At 50.8% G+C, this 16033-nt stretch overlaps 1 protein-coding gene across 1 annotated transcript in view; it reads right to left on the reverse strand.

The window, feature by feature from the left end:
- FBLN7 (fibulin 7) overlaps nucleotides 1-4665 on the reverse strand; it is a 41003-nt gene extending 36338 nt beyond the window's left edge. The window contains exon 1 of the mRNA XM_007058939.4: nucleotides 3838-4665. Coding sequence (XP_007059001.1) covers nucleotides 3838-3912 — 75 coding nt within the window. The 5' untranslated portion in view covers nucleotides 3913-4665. The remainder of the gene's footprint in view (nucleotides 1-3837) is intronic.
- Nucleotides 4666-16033: the final 11368 nt, after the last annotated feature.

Consider the following 16033-nt stretch of genomic DNA (forward strand, 5'->3'; position numbering starts at 1 on the left):
TCCCGCTCTCGTCTCTGCTCCCCACACACATGTGCAGGGGCAGAAACATTGCGGGGGTGGGAACATGCATTAGCCCCCCACCCTCCAATATTTCCATTGTGGGCGCGCTAGCCCCCTTCCACTTCCACCATTGCTGAAAGTACAGACAGGCCAAGCTCCAGTCGTCTCTTAAATGTCTCTTCACACAAGAAAGAACTCGGGGGGCCAGTGAAGCTTTAATCCTGCCCCCATCCCTCCGTCCCCTATTGCACGTTCACCCCTGGTTTGTAGTTGTGAGGCAGGCTATAGCGAGGGTGTCTGAGGGGAGCTGCTTACGCCCGCACAGCATCACACCCTTACTCCTGGGACTTGGCAGGAGCCAGGAAGCAATGCTCTTATTAGCGAAGGACCAGGGGCCGTCTGTTCCCTGGCCTTCGCAGCACTTGTTACCTTGCGCTTGTGCCCTGCCACGCCCGAGGGCTTTGCCCCTGGTGTCTCTCAGAGCGTCCTGCCCCACAGCAAGCCCCACACCCAGAAAAGCGACTCACCAGTCAGCGCCCCCATGTGGCTGGGTGCAGGGCTGACGGCCGGCGGGACCTACAGCGGTCGGGATCAGTGACTCCGGCCAGGTCACACTTAAAAGCTCAATCCCCTCGCAGGGTATGTGGTCAGGCCCTAAGCTGGCTTCCCCAGCTGGCCTCTTCAAAGGCCCCTGCTCCTGCTCCACCTGAGCCAGCAACAGTCTTTCCTCACACGACCTCACCTTTTGCACTAATCCTGCTCTTCCTTTCGGAGTCGCTGGGCCCTGGACTTCTCCAGGAGAGCTCAGCACTACAAACCCGCCACCACCGCAGCCCTGCTGCAAGCTCAGACCTCCCGTCCCTCTGGGGCTTCTCCTCAGCAACACCAGGCCCAGCACAGCCCCCCTGGAGCCTGGCCTCGCCCCACGGCCTGCCATCAGAACTAGCTCCACTCCTAGGGCTGAGCGGCTCGGCTTCCTCCCATTTTAAGTCCCACACCTTGCAGCTGTGGCAGGCCAGGGCTAACTGACCAGAGGCTGGCTAACCCAGGCCTCCTGGTCCTTATAGGAGCAGGCCACCCTGTTACAGGACCTGTCAAACAGAGCTATTCCTGCAGACCCTCCTTCCCAGAGCGTGAATGAGCACCAGGCCAATGCAGAGCGTCATTGATAAACAGAGAACACCAAGTCCTCACCCGCAGGCCGCTGCTCTAACCCTTAGACCACGCTCCTCTTCCAGAGCCAGAAATGGAACCCAGGACTCCTGACTCCTTACATTCCACTGCTGGACAGCAAATAGCGGTGTAACCCACTAGCAAAATGCATCTTACAGCTCTCTCTAGGGGCTGCCCCCCCCACCCCCGCAAGGAGGATAACAGCTTTCTACTGCTGCCAGTCACTTCACTTCTTTAGCTCAATTGGTAGAGGTCTGCGCTGAAAATCTAAAGGTCTAGCATTCAAAACCTGCTAGCGACCCAAGAGAAGGGTCACTACAGTGGTACATAAGATAATGTCTTTTTTTTTTTAAATCTTTTTTTAAAACCTAGGTGATTCCATTAAAAAAAAACAACAACCTATATTAACAGAACATTAAGGTTGCAATTCAAGCACTCAGAAGTTAGGAAAAGCCAGATTCAGATTACCTATGAGACTAATTTGGCCTCCTTGTGTTATGAAACAGTCTTTAATTTCATGACACCCTCCTATTTGTTCTACAGGACTGCTGCCCAGGGTAGACAGTGAATGAAGCGGGAGTGTGTAAAAAGTGAAATATTGCCTTGTGATTGAGGCACTCGCCTAGCATTCAAGAGAACTGGGTCCTATCTTAGCTTAAATAAAGACGGTTAAGGGGTGACTTGATCACAGTCTATAAGTATCGAACAAATATTTAATAATGGGATCTTCAGTCTAGCAGAGACAGGTCTAACACCATCCAGTGGCTGGAAGTTGAAGTTAGACAAATTCAGACTGGAAATAAGGTGCAAACTTTTAACAGCGAGTAATTAAGCAGGGGAACAATTAACGAAGGATCGTGGTGGATTCTCCGTCACTGACAATTTTAAAATTAAAATTGGATGTTTTTCTAAAGCTCTGCTCCAGGAATTATTGTGGGGCAGTTCTTGGGCCTGTGTGATACAGGAGGTCAGACTAGATGATCACAATGGTCCCTTCTGGCCTTGGGATCTAGGCATCCCTGTTTCTGCTACAGACTTCTTTTGTAAAGCTGGACAAGGTATTTAAATCACAGGCTTCAGAGGCCAGAGTTGCCAGTTTTGCCTTTTATCCCTCCATGCTGCAGTTTCCCACCCGGAAAACTGGAATAACATGAAGTTACCTCGCTGGGGTGTTATAAGGGTAAGTTCATTAACTTCTGGGATGGGTTCAGATGAGTAGGCTTAGGCTGGTGGGCAGTAAATACGGGACAAGGCCACCCAGTGAACGAGGGGGCTAAAACAGCTATTGAACTGCCTCATTCACTGAAGCCCTGTCTACCCTATGTCCTGAGAGAGGCTGGGTCAGGTGGAAAGAGGAATAGGTAATTCTAGGCTGCATCATAAGGCACGTGAGCCCAGGGACTGAACTGAAGTTGCATAGGCAACTAACTTTTGAACACTTAACTTTGCAACCCCAATGTTCTTTCCTTTGTATGGAATATCTCTGTAGATATCTATTCCAGCGACCATTTGTTGTCCAACACTGTCGTAAAAAATTATAGCAGCTGGATGTGGTAAACAGAAATCTGAAAAAAGAAAAGAAAAGTGAGTTGATTCCTGGCACGTAGTTTACTTTTATAACAAGGTCTTTGTTAAAAGGCTATTTTTAATGTGAACCACCAGACATACTGCAGCTAGCTTATGGTAACCAGAATAAACAGCACGATGGAACTGCTCTCAGAAAATTGGTTCTAGTCTTTGTCCCTAACAGGCCAGCACAGTCTGTCAACGTGATTAAGCATGTCCATTGTATTCAGTATGTGACCGAAAGACCTAAGTATTAACCATACTATTGTCTAACGAGAAAAGGCTTGTGCGTACCCTTTGTGATTCCCCTGATAATTATAAACTGCATTACGGTCACTGGGTTGTCACAGGACTGCAGAGTTCAGATACTTATGTGACATCTATGCAAGGATCCAAAATCACTGCCAGCGTGTTACTGTGAGAAAGGTTATATTACAAGTAAAAGCTGAAGGGAAGAGCATTACGCCGGGGACACAGGTCCAAAATGTCCAATACCTTGGACTGTGTGTGGTGAAGAAGAAGAGTTTGAGAATGATGCAGGGTGAAATTATGAAGACTACAGCACCTGTATTTTCATGAATGTGACTTTTAACTATTACCTTTCCTTTGAAAGAGAAAAGTGTCAATGACAGAGGATAGTCAGAAATAATGGCTTGCGATGGGTCGTTTTCCAGTAAGTTTATTCACAGGATGGGTCTAGAAAGGAATATCACGAGTCCATGAAAAGAACAAGCTGAAGAGCAATAAAGTCCTGTTCTGTGCAAACTATTCTGTTCCATAAACCAATTTTTAGCACCACAATTTCCTGCAAACGCACAACTGTCGTTGCTTAGTTAGTTCTGTGACAGAAAGCTGGTTAGCACTCACAGGCTACTTATGCACTGGGGATCATGCAGTCTCCCACCTACATTACATGGATTTGCCTGTAAAATCCACACATCCATTGTTTGTCTTTTACACCTGGCCGCGGATAGGAAAACTCTCCAAATGCCATGGGAAAACATAAGAGACAGTGGGGGCTATAGGGGGTAAGAGACAGGAGACAGCCACCTTCTATGCTGCAGATACTGTAATTATATGATAGAGACGGAGGCTTACCTGGGAAGCTGGAGACCCCTGGCATGCTGTGAAGCACAGGAACAGAAAGAGGCTGTACTGAAATCCAGAAACCATGGTCCTAGTTTCAAGGTAAAATCTCTTCTCGGATTATTTTCGAATGCTTTCCCCTCCTGAGTGTTTTCTCAACCTGCCTTAGAAGTCCCTGGGAATGCCTGGAATGCAGCCGAGGGACATCTGACTCCCGCTTGCCAGCACCAACCTGGCAGCTGCTCTCACGGAAGGGTTGAAGAAAACCACTCAGTTTTCAAGTCCTCATCTGCCGGCTGCCCTCGCAGCTGCTGCTGCTGCTGCTGCAATCGGCCACTGCTGCTGCCTGTGTGAGCTCTTACAATCCAACACCTAAGCTGTGTGGGTCTGGCTGGGGTTTGGTTTCTCCCTCCCACTCAAGGTAGCAGTGGAAGGCTGGCTGGCTAGCGGGGTCCTAGCAGTAGGTGTTGGTCTCAGGGGAGAAACACTTGCCAAGTGGATATCTCCTTGTAGCCCGCACGCTGGGCAGCGGCCAAAGTGGGGGAGATTCTTCCCGTTTGTCTTCTAGGAGAGGTTGGGACTGTATTTCCCCCGAAGGCCCCTGAGAAAGGAGCACTCCTTTGGGATCGAATTGATTTCCATTAGCCTTGCTTCCCTCTCGGATGGAGAAGAACGGCCCCATGTGCAACGCTGATCTGCTGCAAAGCAACTGGAGAGAGGAGGATTTGGGTGGAGGTTCATCCCTCCCTTGCCCGGCCTTCTAGGGCGCTATCCTGGGAACACAGGGTTCAGGTGCACGTCACCACACTTCTGCCTTCAGCTCCCACTGAAGCCTGTGGACCCATACATGGGTGTGTATCCAAAGGCAGAGCCAGTGAGAATGTCAGGGTGCACTCAGCTGGAGAGCTCCCTTCCTAGAGAGATTGGGTCTTGTCATGCAATACCCGGCAGCTGATCTCTAAAGGCTTCTCTGCAAGCCACCGTCGGGGTTCCCTCACTGTGCAGCCTGCTAGCAACAGCTCCACCTTGGACACACCATGGCCAGTGCACCGCGTCTGACGCTGAAAAACAGCCACTTGAATGTAGCGGTCTTCAGACTCTTCGATCGAGCCAGCCGGAGGCCTCTTTACAGACACAGTGGGGAACATTTACTCTCCCCGTCCACCTTGATGCTTTACAAATCCTATAGCTTCGTGATTGATTTGGGGTGAATAGGTGGGGCTGCACCGATGGCTGAGTAATGGAGCGGATGGCTCTGAAAGCCCCCTCCCCATCCAACCCCTTCCCCTGGTGGCTGCTGGTCCCCTCTCCCTTCTCCATCTCTAGGAGTGATGTGGGGACATTAAGCAAAGGAAAGTGGAGCTGTGTTGGGTGTGGTGGGATCACCCCTGGGAAGTGGGGGAAGCCCCGCAATTGAGACTAGACGGGACAAAGCAATGTCAAATATACCACGGGAAACAATGCCAGCAGCAGAAATGTGGACCAAGTAGGTGGGGGAGCTGTGTCACAGGACAAAGATATATGTATTTACCCACATCCCACAGCAGTAGTCTGCACTCAGCATTTACTTGTGCTCCTCTGCTGGTGTCTAAACTCACGCTAATTAAAAACCATATACGTCCTATCATATTGTGAGCCAATCGTAGACATTCTGATATTTGTATTTGTTTTATCCCCACCACCTTCCCCTAGCCCAGAGGTTTATAACCGGTGGCCCGCAGATGCCTGGGGCTCTGCTTAGACTATGTCTAAGGGGTCCACAAAAGGTTGTTGTTACCATAGAACAGTGTGGTCCATGGACACCTGGGGGTCAGGAGACCATGCTAAGATTTCTGGAGTGGTCTGCACCGCCATTCAAAACTTGTAGGGGGCCGCAAATAAAAAAAAAAGAAGGTTGAAGAACCCTGCCCTGGTTGTCCTTATGTTCCATGTCTAATGTCTCGATCGTACACTCCTCAGTGTAGGAGTCGTGCCTTTCTCACCTCTCTGTGCTCCACGCATGCTGCGATGTTACAAACGTGTTCATTCATATGTTCATTCATACAGTACGGGGATCCGGCAATTTGAACAACAGCCATTTTAAATGCCCTAAGTGAGCTGCACAATCTACTGGTACGTGGTGAAACATTAGACTTGCCCGCTCCAGTGATCTGGGGGTGTGTGTGTGGGGGGGGCAGTGGAGAATCTGCCCCAAAGATTTCTTTTTGGACAAGGACTATCAGAACGTCTGTTACCCAAGGCAGTACAACCAGACTTTACTGAACTAGACCTTGGGATGACAGCTCTAAAGACGGCAGTGTTTACCTGCATGTGCTTCGCACTGTAGGGCCATGTTCCTGTAATGCCATGCACGTCTCTCAATCCAATCGTTGTACGTTTATGGACAGAATGATCAGAACAGCGGTCCCAGACCAGGGGGGCTGGAACAATTTTTATAATGGGGGTCCTGAGTGCCATTGAACCAAACTGTAAACCCTGTGTTTGATGGAAACCACTTCAAGCCAGGGGGTGCGGCAGCTCCTCCAGCACCTGTGTCCCAGACAATCCGGGGCCCGGTAAAAAATTTCTCCAGACTAGGTGTTTCCCCAACAGAATTCTAAACAGCAGCTAGACATCTGCTGAGCTCTGCTGCCATCTACCGGACAATATGGAAATGTGAGAGTCCTACATAGACTGGTGGGGACCCAAACCTGGGAACACGAGCTCTTTGGGGCAAGAGCTGACATTGATCATAAGCTTGTACAGGGCCAGCACAATGGGCTGCCACCTGAGGGAGGTCTTTTGGCACTACCCCACTCTAAATGTTAAATAATAAAGACTGTGCTGGTCCTGATGCAAACCTTGATGGGGTGGTGGGCTCCCCTTGATATGAACTGGTCGCTCCCATTGGAATTACCTAAAGAACATAGAAATGGCCATACTGGGTCAGACCTGGACCATCTAGCCCAATAGCTTGTCTTCCGACAGTGGCCAGTGCCAGGTGCTTCAGAAGGAATGAACAGCACAGGGCAATTATCGAGTGATCCATCCCCTGTCGTCCAGTCCCAGCTTCTGGCAGTCAGAGGTTTAGGGACACCCAGTGTATGGGATTAGGTGTCTGACCATCTTAGCTAATAGTCATTGATGGACCTATCCGACCACCAGGAACTTATTTTTGGTCTGCACAACATGCCTTGCAACAAGTTCTGCAGGTTGTCTGTGTGTTGCGTGAAGTACTTCCTTTTGTTTGTTTTAAACCTGCTGCATATTAATTTCATGGGGTGACCCCTGATTCTTGTGTTAGGTGAAGAGGTAAAGAGCACTTCCCTATTCACTTTCTCCACCCCAGTCATGATTTTATAGACCTTCATCATTCCCCCCCTCCCCCTTAGTTGTCTCTTTTCCAAGCTCATCAGTCCCAGACTTTTTAATCTCTCTTCACACGGAAGTTGTTCCATACCCCTAATCATTTCTGCTGCCCTTTGCTGTACTTTTTCCAATTCTAATGCACCTTTTTTGAGATAGGGTGACCACAACTACATGCAGTATTCAAGGTGTGGGCAGACCCTGGATATTTTTTAGTGGCATTATGATATTTTCTGTCTTCTTATCTATCCCATTCCTAATGGTTTCCAACATTCTATTAGCTTTCTTGATGGCCGCTGCACATTGAGCGGATGTTTTCAGAGAACTATCCACAGTGACTCCAAAATCTCTTTCTTGAGTGATAACAGCTAATTTAGACCCCATTGTATAGTGGGGATTATGGTTTCCAATGTGCATTACTTTGAATTTATCAACATTGAATTTCATCTGCCATTTTGTTGCCCAGTCACTGAGTTTAGTTTAGTGAGATCCCTTTGTAACTGTTCACAGTCAACTTTGGACTTAACTAACTTGAATAATTTTTTATCTTCTGCAAACTTTGCCACCTCACTATTTATCGCCTTTCCCAGATCATTTATGAATATGTTGAACAGTCCTGGCCTCAGGACAAATCCTTGGAGGACCCCATTATATATCACTTTCCATGGTGAAAACTGACCATTTCTTCCTACCCTTTGTTTCCTGTCTTTTAACCAGTTACTGATCTCTGAGGGGACCTTCCCTCTTATCCCATGACTGCTTACTTTCCTTAAGAGCCTTTGATGAGGGACCTTGTTAAAGGCTTTCTGAAAGTCCCAGTACACTATGTCCATTGGATCACTCTTGACCACATGTTGGCTGATCCCCTCAAAGAATTCTAGTAGACTGGTGAGGCATGATTTCCCTTTACAAAAGCTGTGTTGACTCTTGCCCAACAAATCCTGTTCATCTGTGTCTGATAATTCTGTTCTTTTCTATAGTTTCAAGCAGTTTGCCCTGTACTGAAGTCAGGCTTACTGGCCTATAATTGCGAGGATTGACTCTGGAGCCTTTTTTAAAAATCGAAGCATGGGATGTGAGGCACAGACAGGACTTCCAGTGATGATGCCTCCTCTGCTCTTAACCAGTCAGCGGAGAGATGGGTTGGGAAATCCTATCCTTCTGTGTCTCCCCAGACCACACCCAAAGGGCATGTAACATGAGTGTTTGTCTTTGCTTCTGGGGGATGAGTTAGCCCCCATAACCCTGACTGCAGCCTGCTCACATTCCCCTCCAACAGTCAGTCTCAATCTAGGCCTCCATGTAGGCCTGAGTGGGAGCGAGAGCCAATCAGTGGGGCCTTGGGGTCGGTGGGGTGTCTGAGGCCCAGCCCAACCAGAGAGGGTACCTAGGCTGGACATATTAGTACTTAGCCATTGCCTGTTTGATAGCACCAGTCTGGAAACCCACCAGCCCTCAACGTATGAAAGAGGGTATCTTGTTTAAAGAGCCCATTTTCAGAAATTGTGGAAACGTGGAGAGGAAACTTGGACTCCTTCACCAACCCCCGTGAGAATGACAAATGTGTTTGGACGCCAACCATGCTCGGGCACTCACAGAGAAAGCTCTACAACAGTGGCAGTCATGAAGGGGGCATGGGGAGGCTGAGGGGGTCTCTCTGACCCAGCTGCTGCTGGGGACTCTGGAACCCGACCAGGAGACCTGAATGATTGTGAGGCCACCGGACATACATGATGCCCGCCTGTTGTCTGAACCTATGAAGGACGACGCCTCATTCAAGGCTGGGGAGTCTCCCTCAAACATTTGAGCCATGGAGCTGAGTCATAGGTAAATAGGACATAAAATTCCGAGGGGCTGGAAGTGCTAGGGTGTAAGAACTGACCATGACTGTGTAAATGTAAAACGGGTGCTCACCAGTGATTCTTTAGGGAAAATCTCTCAAAAGCTGTACATCATCTTCTAGAGAACCGGGAGAACCTGGACGGCCTTAGAGCAGAGGATGCAGATGACACAGGCCCGAAGTGCTTTTCTCCTCCCCGAGACAAGCTGTTTGAGAGGACGCCGAGGATGAGAATAGTGTAATGGGGTTGCACTCGCGTCTCGTGAGCACCCCCTGTCCGAGTGCGTGTGCCTGCACTCTCTCCATTTGTGGTGGGTCTTCAGTGTCTCAGCCCTCCTGTCAAGTCACACACTATCTGTATGTGAAATAAAAACCCCTTCGGGGGAAACAGTCTGACATGGGGGCCTCTCCAAGTAGCCCTCATTTGGCCTTTCTTTCCCTGTAGCCCTCCCTGTGCTCAGGGCCTTAATTAGTCCAGCAGTCTTCAATATGGTCTCAGCCCTGGTATTGAGCCGTACTCCAGGGCTCCCTCCCTGGAGGCAATGCCGTCACCCTATCCGGGCCTTTTGGGTCCCAGCTCTCCTGCTGGGCCACTAAATGTTCAGTTCCCCTTCTGGGGTGCACAAAAGTCCAGGCCACTTTCCTAGTGGCTGGTGGGGTGGGGGGGGAAACCTGGGCCCACCCTCTACTCTGGATCCCAGCCCAGGGACTCTAAAGATAGCAGCCACCCGCTGTGTCCCTTTAACTAAACTGTGTTGCTGCTATGAATCCCTAGGCCACTTCCCTGTGGCAGCAGCAAGTTCATCACCCTTACCTCAGGGCCTTGTCCTGGTTGAGTCCCAGCAGCCAATCTGGAGTTCCCTCTTGCTCCTACTGGTCTCTGCCAGCACTGCTCTGTCCAAGGTCCTGTAGCTTCCTCAGCCAGCCAGGCACACCCTCCACACTCCTCCAGCTCCCGCAAGGAACTGAACGCTGCACTGCAGCTCCATTTATATGGGCCTGCTGGGCCCTGATTGGCTGCATCCCACAGAGCCACTCTAAGCAGCTTGGAGGACCCTCTCCATTGCCCTTTTCTGGGGCTGGTGTGGCAGGGCCATGAGGCCTCTAGCAGGGGGCCTCAGGGCCTGGTTCAACTGCCTCAAGGAGCTATAAGGAGCTCACTAGGAATAGAGCTGTCTGAGTCTGTGTCATGTCACAGTACCCGTAAACACTGTCACAGGGAGTAGCTTTTTGAAGATTGTGAGGGGTGTGTTACAGATGCGCCAGGCCACTGACATCATGGCTGTGAACTGGACCTCAGTGGCTATAAACCGTGAATTTCTGGCCCTTTATGTTGATCTTTGTCTGGAAAGCTTATTAAATGCTGTTCTTGCCTTAGATTAGTCAATGCGCTGTCTGTGCTCAACTCAATTTAGCTGAGGGGGTGGCCTTGCGAAATGCTGCGCGAACTTTGCCAAACAAAGTGACCCGCCCGAAGGCTGACCGGGTAATGGTGTGTGTTGCCCACCTGCTCCAATCCAGTTACTAAACCCGGCTTACGGAAAAGACAGTTTGTAAAAAATCTAAAAGACTTAAGTTAGAGCGTGATGAGGGGACAACCCTATGGTGTAAAATAGAATAAAAACTTGGTATCTGTAAATAAAATATCTATCAAAAAGGCGTTTGTGTCTGGTACAAGGATTCCACTACAAGCATTTCAGCTGTTTGCGGTAAGACGCGGCTCTTTTCTTAAACACACAACAGGCTTTTCACATGCTATTTTATTGAAAAGTGATCCAGCCCCATGTAAGCAACAGTGGGGTCCCATCAAACTTCCTCTTTCATCGAAGGCCCACAAAGGCCTTGTAACAGACACACAGATAGACACAAACATCTTTCTGATAGATATTTTATTTACAGATACCATGTTATTTTATTTTATTTTACACCATAGGGTTTTGTAATTTCTTGCCTGGGGCAGGCGGGAATAGAAACCATTAAGCAAGTTAGCCTTCGGTTAGGTAATTTTGTTTAACACACTGTCAGGGTCTTGAGCACTTTGAACAGCATTTCGCAAGGCCACCCCCTGAGCTAAATTGAGTTGAGCACAGACATCACATAGAACAATCTAAGGCAATAACAGCATTTAATAAACTTTCCGGACATAGGTAGACATGCACGGCTGGAAATTTGCGGTTTATATCCACTGAGGTCCAGTTCACGCCGTCATGATCCTGGGGGCCTGGCCTGTCTATAACACAATTGCAATCTTCAAAAAGCTTCTCCCTGCGACAGTGCTTAAGGGTAATGTGAACAAAAACACGGACGATAGACCATGCATAACTCTTCTCTGCTCGCAACGGGAAGCAGGCTCAGATAGTGCTATGTGCAGTGACTGCCTTACAGCCACTCTCATCTTCTCTCTGGGCGTCATCTTGAGCAACTTGCCTCCAGGAGGGGAAAAGCACTTTGGGCCGGCTTCATCTGCATCCTCTGAGCTAACCCCAGCTAGGTTCTCTGGAAGGTGTCATCCAGCTGGGAGAGATTTGCAGGAGAGAAACACCAGGCAGCCCGTCTTACATTTATGCACTTCGGACACCGGACCAGGAGCTTTATAGAACATGGGAAAGGGTGTTATCTCGAAAACGTCCCTCTCTCGCCTTTTTTCCTTGGCTGGACAAATTTGGCCTACAAATGTCCCCAGCCTGGTCCTGCTCCAGATTTAAAGACCCGTACCTGTGCCCACTGCCCCTGGCAGCATGCCCAGGCATGACCACCACCTGGCCTTTTCCAGCTGCTTGCAGTTTTAAAAATTACTCTGCCTCTCATTCGCTCAGGGCCTCGTTCCCCAACGTTGATTCATCTGCCTGGAGTGGGCCCACTTCAACCAATTAGTGCCCATCCCAATCAACCATTGCAAGGGGCACCCCCCCCCCCCCCGGCAATTCAAATGGGCTCATCTCGACTGGCCATGTCAGGGGCACCCCTCTTTGGGACCAGCCCAGCTACTCCCGAACTGCGTGGCTCCCTCTCTCTTTGTGTGAGCATTCCGGCAGAAAGCCCCCGGTGCCCTCTGGGCTGCCTCCGTCTGTGACGGCACCTTGGCACCTTTCCCCCAACAGGCAGGAAGCAGGAGTCGCCCGGAAGCTTTGTCCTACCCCTGTAGCAAAGTTGCTCCTGCAATACACCCCCTGGTGACCAGATGTAGTGCTGGACCAACCCTGCCTCAGTTTCCCCTACCATCCTTTGGCCTACTCCAGCCACAGGAGCGTCCTGGCCTTGCAGCCAGACCACGGTGCAGAGTCCAGACCCTACTGGGACCACGGAGTCATTTACCAAAGTCCATCAGAAATGTACAAACAACCAAACCTTCAGCTGGCAGCAACATCATTCCAGGAGAGCCTCCGCTATGACATTCCCCCAGCTCACCCCAGGCTGCTTGCCTTTTTGAAGCCCACAGCTCAGCTTGCCGGGGGGCTTCAGGCAGACCACAGTGCCCCAGGGCCCTTGCCTCCAGTCAGGTTTCCAGAGAGGCTCTCTGCCCTTCTCACCTTGCTCCCTCAAATGCTGGGCTTCCTTCCTTTTAAGTCATAGAATCATAGAATATCAGGGTTGGAAGGGACCTCAGGAGGTCACCTTGTCCAACCTCCTGCTCAAAGCAGGACCAATCCCCAACTAAATCATCCCAGCCAGGGCTTTGTCAAGCCTGACCTTAAAAACTTCAAAAGGAAGGAGATTCCAACACCTCCCTAGGTAACGCATTCCCGTGCTTCACCATCCTCCTAGTGAAAAAGGTTTTCCTAATATTCAACCTAAACCTCCCCCACTGCAACTTGAGACCATTGCTCCTTGTTCTGTCATCTGCTACCACTGAGAACCATCTAGAGCCATCCTCTTTGGCTCTTCCTCTTTCAGGTTGCTGAGAGCAGCTATCAAATCCCCCCTCATTCTTCTCTTCTGCATACTAAAGCAGCCCACTTCCCTCAGCCTCTCCTCGTAAGTCATGTGCTCCAGCCCCCTAATCATTTTTGTTGCCCTTTGCTGGACTCTGCAGTCCTGGACTCTGGAGTCCTGCAGCTAGGCCTAGCAGCCAGTCCAGGTGCACCGGGGATGGGGTGGGGGGTACTAACAGAGCATCTGGCTGCATGTCCACACCTGCCAGACCAGGGCAGGGTTTGTCTACCCGATCACATCCCCCACGTTCTTCTGTGCTTAGAGCCACAGGTGGGGCTGTTGCTGCCAGACCTTGGTGTAAAGGGCATGCTGCTAAGATCACACGTCAGCTGCGCATGCCTCAAAGGGGCTGTTCCCAGTTACCCTGCTAGCAGACCTGGTGTGCAGGCCGGGCAACAGCTTAGGGTCTGCCCGGCTCCGTGGTGCCCCTCTTCTCTCCTTCATTGGATCTGTTTAGGCAGCTGTTTCTAGCACTCCCAGAGCCAGGTGTGCGTGGCATCATGCCGGGGGCTGGCATGCCGAGCGGCCATACAGGCCTGGGCAGCCTGCACCCCATGGGACTCCTCTCCATGCTCCAGGCCTCACGGGGCAGCAGGGGAAGGGGTAGGTCTGGGGGCAGCTGTTTCGGTAGCGTCATCTGCCCGCACAAGCCGCATAGCGGGGCTGCGGCTGCTTGCCCGGCCCAGGGCTGGCTCCGGGGCCTTCTGCAGCGGAGTGGAGCCCACCTGAATTGCAGTGAGCATGCCACACCACGGGAACACGCCGATGGTTCTTGGAAAGCCATATGTATCCCCGCAGCACAGTGAGATCAACGGCAGGAGACAGGAGCATCCACACTTCACCCACACTAAACAGGAGAGGAAGAAGGGTAGCCAGCCACCTTGCTGCACTGTATTATCTGATCCAGCAGGTGGTGCTCACGGGACGTAACTAACCCCATCCAAGGACAGCCCCATTGCAACCCCCCCCAGCCCCGTGTTCTGTCATGGGCCGCTCAGCTGCTGTTCTGAGAACCAGCAAATCTGGATCTCAACCTCCCAGGCCCGTGCCACGGCCGGGCATTTCCCAGGTTTCCCGCATAGAAACGGAGTCTCACACTGAGGGCAGAGGGCAGGAGATGCAGAAAGCAAGACGCACGGTCAGCCCTGGCCTGGGGAGGGTGGACATAACTGGAATCTCGTCCCGCTGAATCCCAATGCTGGCCCTGACGGCTCCGTCTACCGCTGGGGAGCTGGCCCTTGGGCGAGCAGCGTCTTCCGGAGGCTTTACATAGACCCAGCATGTTGCCCCGTGCCTGCCCGTTTCCCACGCTGGGCAGCCCACCCAAAGCTCCCAGAGCCCCAGTGTGCTTGCTTTCTGAATCCTCTGCTCAGCCTCTATCATTCTCTCTCAGAACACAGCAATGATGTGTCCAGGGAAACTACCAGGCCTGTGTTTTGTTCCCATCAGAACTGCCAGACTGGATCAGACCTGGGGTCCACCCGCTCCCATGTCGGTCTCAGACCGTGCCCAGCACCAGGCGCTGCAGAGGAAGCTGATATTCTACCCGCACATTAATTGTCTCCATGAGCTCTAATAATTAGAGCCTGGCTGAAGCCCTACCAAGGTTTAATAGCCCTTCTGGGATTTTTGTTCCCGTTCATTATAATGACATGGAGATTCTCAGTATCTGTATAAACATCTAGTCCTTTCTGCAAGAACCATTCTCAGGGCACAAACCCAGCAACACAATCTGCGTATCTGCCATTGGGGCGCTCTGCAGGTTCGGTCTCGCTAACTGCCGGAATCCAGGCCCAGAAATCCAGCACAGCCCCTTCCCCGCTGCCAGGTGGGCAGCACTCCTCACAGCAGCAGGAGAAGGGGAATTGGGCCCCTCATCTCTGGGAAATCATATTTTTCCAATTATTATTTAGTTATGGGATTTCGTCCGCTCAGTCCCATTTGCAACAGCACAGAGCAGAAACAGCACAGGGAGAGTCCAGGAAGGAACGGAGAAAAGTACAAAACGGCTGAGGCAGATTCTGCTTTCCGCACACGCTGTGTGCCTCGGAAGGGAACAGGCTGATCTCCCCGCTGCGGGTGCAAATGGACTTCGCTGTGCTGGAGTCCATGGAGTCACCGATTGCTGAGTTACTCCAACTGCAGCTCTGTCCCCATGGACCCCCGAGAACAAAATCTGACCTGTTCAGACGTGTCAAAATCTGATAAACATGCTTCCCTCTTCCCCGATATCTACAGGACGCGTTCCCACATTACAAGGAAGGGACACAAAGCAGAAGAGGAATATATGTGTCAGAGCTGTCGGATCACCATTACGGACAGCCTTGAGTACATGGTGTTAGAGAACAACATGGGACTGTCACAGATTAGCCCATCTCCAGAATGGGAAGTTAGAGACACTTCCTTGCATGTCTCGTGGCAGGGAATCTGGCAGTCAGCAGCTTTTAAGAACAAGCCCGTGATTTACTGCTAAAGTGACAGCAATGCAGAGTGCAAATATCGTAGGGCAGAATTCTTAGAGAACCGGCGGCTGTGCCTGGAGACTGAGCCGAGAATCCTGCTAAGGCTCTGACTCCATCAGCCCTGTGGGGCCTAATCACTCGGGGCTCACCATCGGCTTCCGATGGCCCTTGAATAATATATTGGTTTCTTATAGCTGTCGCCTCTAATAATCCCCAGGCCTCTGCCAGCGTGGGAAAAAAGGATGTCACGCTCGCACATGCCTCGAGGATTGAGAGCAGCGCCCTCACTCGACTCCTCTTGAGTACTCCTCCTTGCCATGTTGCTCCCAGATCAAACCCCTTGAGTTGGACAACTCTGGAGGGGAGGGCAGTGATGTTTTTGAAAGTGATACAGAACAAGTGACCCGTAAGGCAGCCAGTTTGGGCAGGACCGGATAACATGAAACTGTGTTTCCTGTTCCAAGTGCCTCTAACATCTGTCAACAACAACAACTGAACAGGGGAATCCTGAGTAGGACCAGAGAGGTTATTTTACCTCTGTGTTTGGCACTGGTGCAACCGCTGGTGGAATACTGTGTCCAGTTCTGGTGCTCACAATACAAGAGGATGTTGATAAATTGCAGCAGGG

The sequence above is a fragment of the Chelonia mydas genome, chromosome 3 (assembly GCF_015237465.2).
Source record: "Chelonia mydas isolate rCheMyd1 chromosome 3, rCheMyd1.pri.v2, whole genome shotgun sequence".
NCBI lineage: Eukaryota > Metazoa > Chordata > Testudines > Cheloniidae > Chelonia > Chelonia mydas.